Source organism: Delphinapterus leucas, chromosome 7, assembly GCF_059928025.1.
Source record: "Delphinapterus leucas isolate spDelLeu-1000000601 "Yukka" chromosome 7, BTC_Dleu_Yukka2, whole genome shotgun sequence".
NCBI classification, from domain to species: Eukaryota; Metazoa; Chordata; class Mammalia; order Artiodactyla; family Monodontidae; genus Delphinapterus; species Delphinapterus leucas.
Window position 1 is genome coordinate 63,409,120 of NC_143135.1, and position 15,475 is coordinate 63,424,594.

The 15,475-nt window shown below is 45.9% G+C and overlaps 1 protein-coding gene across 2 annotated transcripts; it reads left to right on the forward strand.

The window, feature by feature from the left end:
* Positions 1–976: 976 nt before the first annotated feature.
* On the forward strand, positions 977–11,327 carry PRSS23 (serine protease 23). 2 transcript variants are annotated; one of them, XM_022594056.3, is made up of 2 exons: positions 977–1,092; positions 9,822–11,327. In XM_022594056.3, exon 2 carries the CDS (start codon positions 9,835–9,837, stop codon positions 10,960–10,962), a length of 1,128 nt encoding a protein of 375 aa, XP_022449764.1. In that variant the 5' UTR covers positions 977–1,092; positions 9,822–9,834; the 3' UTR covers positions 10,963–11,327. The 2 variants fall into 2 exon arrangements, with proteins under 2 accessions (XP_022449764.1, XP_089771509.1); XM_089915383.1 differs by lacking the exon at positions 977–1,092 and adding an exon at positions 1,171–2,415.
* The last annotated feature ends 4,148 nt before the right edge of the window (positions 11,328–15,475 follow it).

The following is a 15,475-nucleotide window of genomic DNA, read 5'->3' on the forward strand; positions in this document are numbered from 1 at the left end:
GCACCTTGGTCTGTCATTAACACGTTGGTGTGAAACAGCCTGTTAAGTCCTCTCTTTTTGAGAGCAGACTTTGGTGGGAGACAGGCAGGCTAAAGGGCTTCACAGAAAAAAAATGCGGCCTCAGTGCATTGGGGCAAGTCGTTAAGCCCTGAAAAACCTCCTCCCCTGCCTTACCTGTCAAAGAGGGGTAATCTGTACCTTCTTTGCCCGTTCTGTGGGCCGCTTGCCCACTGGGTGAGGAGGTGGCTCCACCCGCTGGTGCCCGGATAGAGAGAGCTGAGGCCTGTGGGCTCCCTACCCAGCCGGTTACTGGAAGCTGCCAAGTCCCTGCCCTGCTCCGGGCCCCAAGCACCGCACTGGGCGCTGCTGCAGGGGATGCAAAGCATTGGCGGTCCTGCCACCGGATCGCGGGTTTCCGCCCCTTCGAGGCCCCCGAGAGACTGGGTGAAGCGGGAAGGAACTCGGGCATCACCTCAAAACTTTGAAAACTCTCAAAGCGCATGTGGGGTGGGAAGTGCACAGGTTTCTCTCCAACTCTTCAAACTTGCGGAGGGGCTTTTCGCGCACCAGGTGTGGCCCGCGGCCCCAGATCTCGGCTGTCGACTTTAGGGGCCCCTGGTCTTTGCGAGCAGGCGGCGGACCGCAGGCAGCGAAGGCCCCAGGCTCGCTCAGGAAGGGTTGCGCGGGTCCCCGGCCAGGGCGGGCCCTTCCCCGAGAGCCGGCGCGGGCTGGCACGGAGAGGCCGGGACAGGCGACCGGCGCCGGACCACCTGCGCGGGGCCGCAAGGCCGCGCGTCCTCCCGGCTGCGCGCCCGGCTCGGACCGGTTGCGGGCGGCGAGGGGCGGGGGCGCGGGCCGCGGGCGGGGGGCGGGGGGGGGCGGCCGAGCGGCTTCCCCGAGAGCGGAGGCGGGGCGGGCGGGCTCCGGAGGCGCGGGGGGCGGACCCGGCAGCCGCCGGCACTGCTTGCCCGCCCGCCCGCTAGCACTCAGTCGCGCCGCCAAGCCGGCATGGGAGCTGCGCGCGCCCTCCCGGCCCCCACACCTGTCTGAGCGGCGCGGCGAGCCGGGGTCCGGGCGGGCGACCCGGCGCGGGTGAGTGAGGGCGCCGGCCCGGCGGGGGCCGTGGAACAAAGGGCCGGTGGGCGCGAGGCGGGGGGACCGCGGGCTGCGTGGCTGGGGGGACGGCACCGGAGACCTCGCCTCGGCTACCCTCGGGGCTCGAGGGGTGCGACCGGCGGCCTGGGGGAGCTCCACGGAGACTCAGGAGCTGCAGGGCATTTGGAATCACGCAGTGTCACCCGTGGATCGGGTGGGGAAGGAAAGTTTTGCAACTACCATCTCGGATGCTGGGTGGGAGTAAAGAAAGAGCCCGCCCTGGGCACGCTGTCCTCCGGCTGGAAGATGACAACACCGGCGCCTCTTACGTGCACACACAGACACACACACACGCATACCCTCACTTTTTCCCTTGAGTTTTGCACATACGTATTCCAACAAGATCTGAACATTAATTTTTAAATCCTGGGCATGTGATTGTGAACAAACCTTAGCAAGCAAGGAGACTGCAGCAAAGAGGCTCTTTTCTCTGGTGCCTTGATTGATAACCCTGCGCATCCCTAGAAACTACTGTCCGTGAACTATCAACAGCTGCTGGAAGCAAATATTTCTTCCTGAGCCTGTGGACATTCATCACTAGTTAACGTTTAAAAAAACAGTTTGAAAAAAGTTTCAAAAATGTTTTAAAAGAGGAGGGAGAAAAATTATTTAGATGAAGGAAAACTACCACTCCCCTCCGGAATACAAATTAGGTTTGCTTTCGAACATCTCATGAGAAAGCGGCTGATAAAAAAGCCTGTTTGTTTAATTCCCTTTTGGGTGACATCCATGAGACTTCAGAAACAGCCCCTGGCTGATGGAAAGCTCCTGGTCGTTCAGGATCAGTGTTGGCTCAGGGTTGCCTTCTCTTAGCTTCTGAAACTGAACTTGAGGGGTCCCTGTGCCATCCTTAGGAGCAGGTAGGCCAATGCCAGAATCGTTTTGACGAGGCCCTGTGGTAAGGAGTTGAATTTATGGTTTGAAGTCAGCTGTGGCCAAAAGCTGAATTCCAAATTAATATCAGGCTATTTATTGCACTTGTTTCAGAATCATACCTGTGCATAAGAGGCATTTAAAATAGACCTTATAACTGCATCTCTTAAGAAGTCTGTCAGACAGGAGTGGATTGGAGGTGGAGTGGGCAAAAGGAACTTAGGAACTGCCACGAAAGCCACTATCTGTACTTGTGAGTGTTTGTGATCATATGTACACCGTCTGCATTTGAATAGATTGTTTCACTTGTATTTTTGCCACTTAAAGTCAAGAGATAACTCGTCATCCTTTCCATTGCCTGAACTGGAAAGGAAGCATTTTTCCAAGGTAACTAATATGGATCTCATTTTTGTAACACTGACAATTTATTCAGGTAGATGGTGAATGTGGGTGCATTTTTCTGTCTGTAGTATAAGTGCCAAAGTGCCCATTAGTGGGTCTGAGAACACTTCTGGCCCCTGTCTGCAGTGTTTAAGAGTCTCAGGTTCTCCTGCACATCTTTTCTCATAGATCCCTTAGGATTTAATCCACCAGCCATTATTCATGCCTAACTCCCCTCCCCCTCCCCCAACTCCAGGGAATTCGTTTCTCATGCTCTCACCATTGACAGTTTTATACTCTGCTCTTGTTCTGCTGCCAGGTTTGTCCCAGGCTCACTAGGGTAGTTCATTTTGCCTAAAATCTGATAGAGAAGAAGTTAAACTTCGTTTGACCACAAGATTATGTTTAGGGTAGCTGGGCTTGTAAATACCCTGCATTTCTTTCCTGTACAAGACTGTAATTCTTAAACCATTATGTGATTAGGTTTGTTTCCCTTTAACAGGTTCTGTGCCTCAGGAAAATGAGAACATGCCTGGCTGCAGAGTATTCCCAGAGCTTTGTTCATTTTTAGCTATTTGCTTTAGGAATTAGCATGGTTTCACTGTTCAGTATCCCTGGGCAGAGAGTCCATGGAAAAACCCTTTGCCGTCCTTCCAGATGGTGTCCAAAACTTTTATCCTCACAAACTTCCCTGCTGTTTCTTCCTGTCATTACCGTTTATAGTGGTCACAGGAATTCAGATGTTGTACAACAGAGAACTTATATCCTGAGGATTAGATTTTCCCTGCCAGCACTTCTTTGCTATAGGAGTTAAACCATTATCCCAAACACTTGCCCTCTTGAGGAGACCTGTGTTGTTGCAGTTTTCAAGGTGTAGAACTGGCAGAGAGCCATCTCAGTGCCACGGTCTCCAAGCAGTGACTGTTGTCAGCACATCTGCTAATGTGCAGTGTCCCTTCACTGTAAGGTTATTAGTGGGCTTATGAAGTGGCAGCATCTTCATAAGGTATAAATATTTTCAGACAGTGGACAGAGGGACAGCGGCTCATGGTGAGTGTTGGGACATGGAAAGTGTAACCCTCTTGTGAGTCAGATATACTGAGCTGGAAAAGGAATACTGTTTCCATATTACTAAGCATGGCGAGAAAATATTTGCTTACCTTCATTTTCCATTCTTTGTCATTTAGGTGAAGTGATGCATGAAAATACTTAGTTGGGAACTTTAAAAGATAATTATGTATCTAAGGACTCCTTATCCAGTAAAGGCTTATTCCTAGAAATGAAATGTTGTAGACCTGAATTATTTTGTCCAGATTTTTTTTAATTAATTCATTTATTTTTTAACTTTTTATTTGATATTGGAGTATAGTCAATTAACAATGTTGTGATAGTTTCAGGTGTACAGCAAAGTGATTCAGTTATACATATGCATGTATACATATGCAAGAATTTGAATTCTTTTTCAAATTCTTTTCCCATTTAGGTTGTTACATAATATTGAGCAGAGTTCCCTGTGCTGTACAGTAGGTCCTTGTTGGTTAATAATAAGGATAAGATTTGGAAATGTTCATTCCTTTTTTAAGGTGTGAGTTTTCCAGACAGTTCTATAAGGATAAAATGATTCATTTAAAGGCAGGAGAGAATTAAAAATTATGTGACCCATTAGTTACTTTTCCAGTAGTGAGATTATGACTGTTTTCATCCTAGAGTATTTATGTTTAAATAAACTTAAATGGGCATAGCTAAGGTTTACCAAGAGTTTATAAAAATGGAAACAATAATTGTCTCCTGGGGAATTATCCCAGTATCAGGTGAATTGGGAAATTAATGCAAAGCCACCAACCTAATCTTAAGGTGTTTTATTAATGGGGAAGGGGTCAGGGCAAGGTGTGAATGCCTTAGGAAAGGCCCTGAGTTGAAGTAGGGTGTGCCCCCACCCCACCCCAAGACTTTGCTAAGAGCTTTCTCACCTAGCCATCCTCCACTCCATTCTTGAAAGCTGCCCTCTGCTGGAGGCCTTTGTTTCCTTTGCAAACAGATAAGGGAAACCTTGCCGTCCAGACAGGCAAGAGATTAGCATGATAAATTTTCCTTTTCCTTTCCCCTTGTGCCTCCGCCTTCCACAATTCTTTGAGTAAAAGCTCCTGAGCAGTAAATGACAGTGCAGACGCTGTCTATAAACAACATAATGCCTGAGCTGGACTTTTGTGTCCCTGGAAAATTATAAAATGAGAGAATCTTGGACCTGGAAAGACCAGAGCTAGAAGACTAAGAGATCATTGTTCATAACAATTTCTAAATCACCCTAAACACACATTCGGTAAAGGAGTGAGTAATTTATGAAGCTTGTAACTTTAATACAGTTGTCAGTTTAAACCCAGGTGGGGACCTGAGAACATACAACTTTCTCTTCCAATTTCTGATCAGGTATTTAAAAACCAAATCAATTTGGAATAATTTGACCTGCATTAATTTCTAAATCTGAATTAAAGTTTTTTTTTTAAATACAGTTTTGTAGCTTTCAGAGTTAGATAGAAACTTTATTTATTTTAAATTTATTTAACTTATTTATTTCTTTTTGGCCGTGTTAGGTCTTTGCTGCTACGCGTGGGCTTTCTCTAGTTGCAGCGAGCGGGGGCTACTCTTCTTTGAGGTGTGCGGGCTTCTCATTGTGGTGGCTTCTCTTGTTGTGGATCATGGACTGTAGGCGCGTGGACTTCAGTAGTTGTGGTGCACGGGCTTAGCTACTCCACGGCATGTGGAATCTTCCCGGACCACGGCTCGAACCTGTGCCCCCTGCATTGACAGGCAAATTCTTAACTACTGTGCCACCAGGGAAACCCTAGAAACTTTAATGAAGATATAAAATGTTCTCAGAATAAGGTCTTGCCACACAAAATAATGAAGAGTTGAAATAATAATATAGGGAACTTGTAAGCGATGCTTCAAACTAAGAGAATTAGTGTTTTTGACGTATCTGAAAAGTTTACTTTTAAGGGATTAGAGCTTTACCCTGCCCTGTTGGTTTAGCAGTTTTACTTATAGATGGCTGACTTCTCCTAAACTGGTTGACTGCCCAGAATTTCAGTTGTGAAGGCTCTGGATTAGATTAGATGCTATTCGTCTAGAGTCTTAATATTCTAGCCATAGTCTGCAGTAGGCTCTTTAGTGCCCTCTAACAGCATCCTGTGATCTGTAAGTGGTCCGGGAGGCCCTTGGCAGAGTCAGCCCTCATTTTGCTGAAGAACAAATTCGATTCTGTGTGTTGAGAGGCTGGAGTGAAGCTGTGGCCAGTGAGAGCCAACACGCATACCCCAGAAAAAGACTTGTTCCTGTGTCTCCACACCCACTAACTGGTTTCTAAAAACAGTGTTTACTTTTTGAAAGGCAGACATTTTTCAAAAAGGTATGCCATGGTGACACATGTGAAATGAGGCATGCTTCAAGGCCTTGGAAAGTATTTTTTAAACAGGGCTTTACTATACAGGGCAAGCACTTGGAAAGGTGAAATTAGAATCAATTTTGCCTGAGAGGGGGTTAATTCATTAAGACAAGGTTCCTATATGGATGTGGGGGTTTTTGCAATTTTAGTACATTAACAATGTTATTTATTTATTTATTTATTTTTGGTTGCGTTGGGTCTCCGTTGCTGCACACGGGCTCTCTCTAGTTGCAGGGAGCGGGGGCTACCCTTCGTTACAGTGCGCAGGCTTCTCACTGCAGTGGCTTCTCTTGTTGCGGGGCGCAGGCTCTAGGCGCGCGGGCTCAATAGTTGTGGCTCACGGGCTCTAGAGCACAGGCTCAGCAGTTGTGGCACACGGGCTTAGCTGCTCTGCGGCATGTTGGATCTTCCCAGACCAGGGCTCGAACCCACGTCCCCTGCATTGGCAGGCAGATTCTTAACCACTGCACCACCAGGGAAGTCCCTACTTCAGCTTATCTTAAGAAAGAACACACAGAATCCAGAGGTCCAAGCTGCCAAGTATTCCTGTTTTCAAAATATTATTCTTGGGAGAGAGAGAGGAGGAGATGAGATAGTATGATCTTCTATAATATCATAAGTTGTAGATATTTTCAAGGGGCAGGAAGAACATGACATTTAAAATATGCTCGTATTATCAACTAGAACATGCCTTTTGAAATCCTAAATCTGAAATTTGTATGTTAATTGGATCCTAGGAGTACAGAGTGCAAATTATTTACTGCAGTAAATAATTCACACTCTGTAGGACTGTGCCAGTGGCACGTGTCTTTAGCTTTATCCATTCGTCCAACCGTTGACATTGTCTATTGGCTGGGGTGTCAGGGAAGAGAATGGTAGGAACGAGTCTGAAACTAGTTCAAATACAGTTTTAAAAATCCATCTAGGGGGCTTCCCTGGTGGCGCAGTGGTTAAGAATCTGCCTGCCAATGCAGGGGACATGGGTTCGAGCCCTGGTCTGGGAAGATCCCATGTGCTGCGGAGCAACTAAGCCCGTGCACCACAACTACTGAGCCTACGTTCTAGAGCCCGTGCTCTGCAGCAAGAGAAGCCACCGCAATGAGAAGCCCGTGCACCATAACAAAGAGTAGCCCCCCGATCGCCGCGACTAGAGAAAGCCCGCGGGCAGCAACGAAGACCCAACGCAGCCAGAAATAAATAAATAAATAGATAGATAAATTTATAAGGAAAAAAAAGATAAGCTGAAGTAAACTTGGCTTAACACATCTGTTGCTCAGTGTTAACAGGCATTAATGTTCTCCATGTTATAGTCAAAGTGAGGAGGGTATGGTATGTACGGGTCCAAGATGAAGCCCTGTGGGAAATATATGATTCCTCATAGTACATATCACACGTGGCAGGGATTCTGGTGTGGGGGGGCATTTCGTCACCTACACAGCAACTTATACAGAGAAAAGGCTGTCCAAGCCCTAGGTATGTCCAAGGTCTGGGTCCTCGGCTAGGAGATGGGAATAATCAGAGACAACCATCCCCTGAAGTCTCCTGAAGTGTTGTCCTCACCACACCTAACCCACCCCCAAAGTCCCCCTTAGGGAAGAGGGCTCTACCTGCGTTAGCATCCCCTCCCTCATCCATTTAGAACTTTTAGTCCTGGCAGTACCCTCAACCAGCACAAACACTTGTGTGCACATACACTTGCCCCCCATGATTTCAAGGATTTAGAGAAATAATTAGATATATTTCCTCCATGCCAAAGGGCCCAGGGACCCTTCCTATTTGGAAAAATGGAGAGAAACAGTTTCAAGGAATCAGGAAGTCCCAAGGAATTGGCTTTTCCAGGACTTCATTTCTTTCTTTTCCAGCCACGCACTTGACAGAAGTGGAATCAGAAAGTCAAGCAAAACAGGTCCCAGAGGCAGGTGGGGCAAGCACATACTGGAAAACATAATGTGTGCATATTGGGAGTATGGCTTGGCATGCTCGACTGAACTAGATCAGATCAATGGGATTTTCCAGTTTTATGTAAAAGAAAGCAAAAGGCACCCAGAAGTTGCTAGCAGCTCTGTATTCTCAAAGAGGAAGCGTGAGAAGAGTGAAACAGTTTCTTCCTGACTCCCACTCCCACTATGTCCCACTAGCTTCTTAAGACCTAACCCCTCCTTGTCCTTGTTTTGGGGTCCTTGATTGTGAATGAATTAACCTACCTGCTATTCAGCTTCTCTTGAACAGAAGGTTCGGAGCCAGTCTGAGCCAACTGATGCTTCAATATTTATAAGAGTACTTCCAGTCATCTTTGTTGTTGTTGTTTCTCTAGTGGGATGATTGTTCTGGGTCTTTAAAACATACCTTTCAGGATAAAATCCAAACTCCTTCATCTAGTATACACAGCCCTGCATAACGTGGCTCTCGCCTGCTGCTTCCACCATGTCCTCTGTTCCACCCTTGCTGAGCTTAGTGTGTTACTGAAGTGACTTGTACTGTTGCCTGTCTCCTTGCCCTTGCATAGATGGTTTTTCCCTCTTTCTAAGAGTCCCCTTCACTCTGTCTTAGCAAATTTCTGTTCAGCTTTAACACCCATCTCAAGCATCACCTCCCCCGGGATGCCTCCCCTGTACTTCTTCTTCCCCACAACTGGATTCCACACCCTTTCTCTGAGCTACCACATCATCCATGTGCATCTCTGTCATTAGCACTCAGCGTGCATCATTCAAAATATTTTTTCACAGATGTAGAGAACAAACATATGGATACCAAGGGGGGGGGTGGGATGAATTGGGAGATTGGGATTGACATATATACACTATTGATACTATGTATAAAATAGATAACTAATGAGAGCCTACTGTATAGCACAGGGAACTCTACTCAATGCTCTGTGGTGACCTAAATGGGAAAGAAATCCAAAAAAGAGGGGATATATGTATATGTATAACTGATTCACTTTGCTGTATGGTAGAAACTAACACAACATTGTAAAGCAACTATACCCCAATTTAAAAAATATTTTTTTGAGCTACACTAATAATTCATTCATTCACTCTTCATAAATACAAACTATCCATTCAATAAATCTTTGTTGAGTTGCTAGCATAGGCCCAAGTTCAAGGCATTTAGACTAGCTGGGAACACAGATGCACAGACCTGAAAAAGTAACCAATAGTTACTTGAAATAGGAATAGAAATAGTCACAGTGTGATACTTGATGCAATATTAGAGCTTTAGATCTTTGACAAAGACCCTGGTAGTTATACAACAAAATCCAAAGGATGAAGGAATATTTGGTTTGTCAGAGACCTGGTTACTCTGAAACTAAACTTATAATAGTTAAAGTTGTTCTAAATTCAAAGCAAAGCAAAACAAATAAAACAAAAAAAGTCTCATTCCCTCTTCTTAATCACTCACCATTTAAAGGCAATCAGAGTCCCAGTAAGTGTGACGCTGTGGACCCATCCCTCCTTGATGCCTTAGTCATTCAATAAACTGTGTAATTTAAATTTACCCTCGAGATAAGCAAGTTACTCTGAACATTTTCGAAGTACATCCTATAATGAGATTGAGAGGAAGGAAGGAAAGAAAGGCAGGGGGACCAGGAAGGTAGGAGAGGATGAAAGTATAGAATCAAGCACAAAGAAGGCTCAAAATTGTATGGATATCAGGGCTGGTCAAGCAATTCATCTGTGAATTAATGACTCCATGCACCTGCCCTACAGCAGGCCGTCCTTAGGGACGCCTTAAACATCAAGGGGAATGAATACCCAATTTCATTTTGGGCACCCAGCCACAGGAACAAACAAGGTCAAGCCCGTGCATTGTGAGTGAGACCATTACCTAGGGATTCCTCTCCACACCCCCGATTAATGAGCGGGGTTCACAATCTTAAAACAATGACAGGCATGCCCCCAGGCTGCCTCCCCAGCAAAGGAGAGCTCAGCCCCTTGCCCTCCTGACCTGCCTGTCTTTGTTCCTGCAGGGTGGTGCTCAGCATGGCGGGGACCCCAGGGCTTCTCCTCCTCTCCGTCCTCCTCTGTGCTGTTGGGCAGGTGAGCCCCTACGGCGCCCACTGGAAACCCACCTGGCCTGCCTACCGCCTCCCCGTGGTCTTACCCCAGTCCACCTTAAACTTGGCCAAGCCACACTTTGGGGCCGAAGCCAAATTGGAAGTGTCCTCCTCGTGTGGCCCCCAGTGTCATAAGGGAAGTCCACTGCCCACTTACGAAGAGGCCAAGCAGTACCTGTCCTATGAAACCCTCTATGCCAACGGCAGCCGCACCGAGACACAGGTGGGCATCTATGTCCTCAGAAGTGGTGAGGGTGAGTCTTCGGGAAAGTCTCGAAGGAAGCGGCAGATTTATGGCTACGACAGCAGATTCAGCATTTTTGGGAAGGACTTCCTGCTCAACTACCCGTTCTCAACATCGGTGAAGTTATCAACAGGCTGTACCGGCACCCTGGTGGCGGAGAAGCACGTCCTCACGGCTGCCCACTGCATACACGATGGGAAAACCTACGTGAAAGGAACCCAGAAACTGCGAGTGGGCTTCCTGAAGCCCAAGTTTAAAGATGGTGGTCGAGGGGCCAACGACTCGAGCTCAGCCGTGCCCGAGAAGATGAAATTTCAGTGGATCCGGGTGAAGCGCACCCATGTGCCCAAGGGTTGGATCAAGGGCAATGCCAATGACATTGGCATGGATTATGACTATGCCCTCCTGGAACTCAAAAAACCCCACAAAAGAAAGTTCATGAAGATTGGGGTAAGCCCTCCCGCCAAGCAGCTGCCAGGGGGCAGAATCCACTTCTCCGGTTATGACAATGACCGACCGGGCAACTTGGTATACCGCTTCTGTGATGTCAAAGATGAGACCTATGACCTGCTGTACCAGCAGTGTGACGCCCAGCCCGGGGCCAGCGGATCCGGGGTCTACGTGAGGATGTGGAAGAGACAGCAGCAGAAGTGGGAGCGAAAAATTATTGGCATCTTTTCCGGGCACCAGTGGGTAGACATGAACGGTTCTCCACAAGATTTCAACGTGGCTGTTAGAATCACCCCTCTCAAATATGCCCAGATTTGCTATTGGATTAAAGGAAACTACCTGGATTGTAGGGAGGGGTGACACGGTGTTCCTTTCTGGCCGTTCTTAATGGTCTTCTATTTTAGGAGAGGCCAAATTTTGTCATTGGGGTGTGTGTGTGTGTGTGTGTGTGTGTGTGTGAAATGTGTTATAATATCTTTTACCTAATTTTTTAAATTGCAAGATGACTGGCTGTATTATTTGAAAACTGGTTTGTGTATCATATATCATTTAAGCAGTTTGAAGGCATACTTTTGCATAGAAATAAAAAACATACTGATGTTTGGGTCAATAGGGAAGATTTAGTGATTAAGTTAATCTTTCACCTTTTGAGAACTTTGATTTTTATTTCATCTGAACTTGTTTCCAAAGCTTATATTAAATACGTGGCATATGGGAGACACAAATTCTTATGTGTGTGTATGCGTGTATTTTCTCCTGAGGTTCAACTTGCTTTGTTTTGTTCCTTTTAGTGCCTAATCATTAATGTTTCCAGGCAGTGTTCCCCACCACATACAACTCTTAGGAACTTTCACAGTACTTTTTAGACAGGCAGTTATAATATTTTGGATTTGGGGGCATTTGCACAGAAGTCCTAGATCAGTAAAATAATTTATTGATTACACTGGTACACATATTAAACTGTATCCTACAGCAAGTATTCCAAGCATCTTTCAGTTCTGAAATAGTTTCTCTTCTGAAGACTCTTGCTGTTCTTTCTGGGAAGCCTCGGCATGTGGCTCTGCCAGCGTTTGTAGTCACACCAGAGTAAGCAAGATTGTTTACGCCAATCCTTCCACTTAACAGGATTTCACTCACATTTCTTGAACTAGCTGTTTTCCAGGAGACAATAATCAGGGCCTAATTAGAACAGGCTGTATTGCTTCCCAGCTAACAGTTGTGGTCACACTAAAAACAATCATTGTATTTTACCCCTGGAGTGTAGCACATCTCATGTTTTATCATTTGGATGGAGTCATTTAAAATGAATTAAATTCCAGAGCACAATGGACACATTGCTTGGCAGATGTCACAACAGAATAACCACTTGTTTGGAGCCTGGCACAGTCATCCAGCCTAATCAAAATTATTCTGCATAGTTTTCAGTGCGCTTTCAGGGAGCTGTGGACTTGTGCAATTTGGAAACTTTTCTCTCTTACTTATTTTATAGTAAAAATATTTGGAAAATGCTTTAAGAAAAACCAATATGGCTTTTTTTTTTTTACTAGCTTTAAAAGGGCCTCTTTTACTAGAATTCTCCAGGCTACAGACACCCATAATCAAGTACAAGAGTAAAAAATGAAAATTGGGAATGCAGAATGGATCAGAATCACCACTTCAATAAATGTCTTTATGAATGTTTTATCAATATGATCATCACAGTATATAAGGAAAAGATTTAGACTCATTTTATGTTTTCATTCTATGCCTCTCAGCCAGAGCACTTCTTTCTAAATGTATCAGTAGAGACAAAAAAGCAAATGAATTACAAGGCAGATATGTGGTGTGCGTGCACCCCTGACATTTCCAGCCTGCATTGTGACTGTTTATTTGTGAGGACATTGAACTACAGCACTGATGCTTAAACCTTCTCCGGGTGACTTTTGGCTTATGTTCCTCGAGCTTTTCAGAAGAATAATCCTGATAAAGCACTCAAGAAACTACAACCATAGTGCGTTCCTCAAATCACGTAAGAAATACTGTGCATAGCAGAGATGCAAGGCCACCAGGAATCTTTGGATTTACACTACAATATGCTTTGGAATCTAACAGGAATCTAGCCTGAGGAAGAAGAGAGGTCTCCATCTCTGTGTCTGGTATTTGGGGGTTTTGTTTGTTTTTGCTCTTGCTTGGTGCTAAAGGAAGTTTGCTGGACACCTAGACCAGAACTGATTTTTAAAAAATATATGCAGGGGCCGATGCAGGGGACATGGGTTCGTGCCCCGGTCCGGGAAGATCCCACATGCCGCGGAGCGGCTGGGCCTGTGAGCCATGGCCGCTGAGCCTGCGCGTCCGGAGCCTGTGCTCCGCAACGAGAGAGGACACAACAGTGAGAGGCCCGCGTACCGCAAAAAATATAGATAGATAGATAGATGCTCCTTTTATGAAGCACATTGATTTTGATTTTTTGCAATGTTGAAACTCAACAAGGGTGGGCAATGGCACAAAGTCAAAATAGTACAATATTTAGTTCACAAGTAGATGTAATTTACTAAGAATATTACCCACAGCCTATATACAGCATAATTCATAGAATTGTAAAAGAAGACTATATAATACTTCAACGTGTCCACCTTTTCAGTGGTAATAGAAAGAAGCATCGTATTGAAATATCATGGAAGTTGAAATAAAGAAAAGGCTCTTGCAATATTATTAATATAATTAGTGCTTTACATATATTAGTTGTACATTGTAAGGATATACTCCTAGTAAGGCTAGTAGAACAACGTTTCCTGAAGTGTGTGCCTTAAACGCTTATCCTTCCAGATTTTCTACCAAAAATAAAAATGGCACCATCATCAAGGCGGAGGGGGTTGCCTCACAATATTCCCTCTCTATATTGGGGATTCACTTGCATGTTTGCACATTAAAAGCTCTAAGAAGTCCTGTAATAAAGAGACATGTTTTAAAATCTGCATTTCAATAAGCACCTTTGATCACGGAAACCTTGTTTCCTCATATAATACCTACGAGTGATTTAGTGTTCTAATGAATACATTTTGGGGATTGCTGTAACAGCCTTCTGGTCTAGGTGGCGCTGCAGAAAGTATGAGTCCCGAGTGGTGTCAGGTACCGGTGCCTTCTGGGTTCACCAGAACCCCGTATCCAGATTTGGCAATGTTCAGAAGGTGAAACAGGAGACAATAAACTTGAAACATCATTTGTTGTTGAGAATCAGAAGTTTGTGGCAGAACTGGGGACACATATTTTCCGTAGACTATACAAAGTTTTGAATTTCAGAAAGGAGCCAGTCCCAAAAAAGCGGGGGGAGGGGAAATAGGGCTAAAAGAGATACAGAAATATGGACTGGCCAGTGGCAGAGTTGTACCTGTGTTCTCTCTTTACCCTTTTTGGACCAGAAAATGGATTTGTTAAAAAAACCTGTTAAGTAAAGCGGAACCCCAAGATCATGCTCTTCACTCTTGTGTGACTCATTCTACCCGCTCAGTGGGAGGGCAAGCCCGCGATGACACCTGGGTCAATGTTTAATGATGTCTCTCTAACACCTCCGGGGGTCTTTAGTTTCGAACTAGTGAAGGATGACAAGCCTACACTGGAATAAAGACTCCGGTCTTTCCGCCCTGTGCTAGCTGAAGGGTAAGTGGCAGTCATCCAGTGTCCGAAACAATTTGGACAGCAGTCCTCAGCATTTCCTCTCTCACGGCTGGTCAGAGCTCGCGGCCAAGGAGGCTAGTGGACTGTCCCTGCACTAGCCTGGGTTTCCCTCCTGCTTTCTCTGAGCTTTACTGCTCATGTCTGTCCTTTTTCTTTGAATCAGCTCAAGGGTGCCTTGAAATTGCCTCCCTCAACTGATTTTTATGAATATTTGGTAGAGTGGCCATTTAATTTATCATACTTTTTTGAGACTGACTGAAAGGGAATTCCATTAATAATGAGGCTAGGGCAGCAGGCACACCACCGGTAGGTACTGGGAAATCCAGCATGTCTGGCCACCTAAACTGGTAAGCCCTGCAAAGCACTGTATGGAATGCAGGCCGACAGCATCTTCGTGAACCTAGGAACACAGTGGGGCTGCACGCCTTCTTTGCCTAGATCAGCATTCTGAGGGCCTCTGATAGGGGAAGGGCATTTAAAAATCCTTCCAGTGGGATGGGGTCTAGAGTCCCTAGGTGGTAAACACAAACCATTTCTAGCAGATGAACAACCCATCTGTTTTTAGTCTTCTGTTTCCCCAGAGAAGGGAATAAACCAGCTTCCAGAACAAGAGTAAATAAGACTGAGAGCTAGGGCAACAGACTGGTGTTGAGGGGGACGACGGCCTTGGAGTTGGGCCGACTGATTCCATAGTTGCCTGCTTCCTTTTGGTGAATAAATCTCAATGCACTTCAATTTATTGTGGTTTTTTTTTGCGGTACGCGGGCCTCTCACTGTTGCGGCCTCTCCCGTTGCGGAGCACGGGCTCCGGATGCACAGGCTCAGCGGCCATGGCTCACGGGCCCAGCCGCTACACGGCACGTGGGATCTTCCCGGACCGGGGCATGAACCCGTGTCCCCTGCATCGGCAGGCGGACTCCCAACCACTGCGCCACCAGGGAAGCCCTCAATTTAAAACTTAAAACCCTCCTCTCTGATTTAAATATCCTCTCTCTCTGGGCTCCTACTCCTCCAGGGGGCTGGGGTAGAACAGAAGAAGAGGAAAAGGGCAAACATCTGGGTCCGCTCGTCAGTGGTTGCTGCTTCTTAGATAATACCAGCTCTTTCATCCTCCTTGGCTCTTTCCTCTGGTGATGTAACCCTCTGCCTCCTGCTGCCGGCACACTCTTACCTGGAAGACAGGCCTCTCAAGTGGTTAACCAGCAAAATATCCCAAGTC

What these genes read in the sequence shown, in the direction of transcription:
- PRSS23 (XM_022594056.3), top strand. Translation starts at nt 9,835, where the DNA reads ATGGCGGGGACCCCAGGGCTTCTCCTCCTCTCCGTCCTCCTCTGTGCT.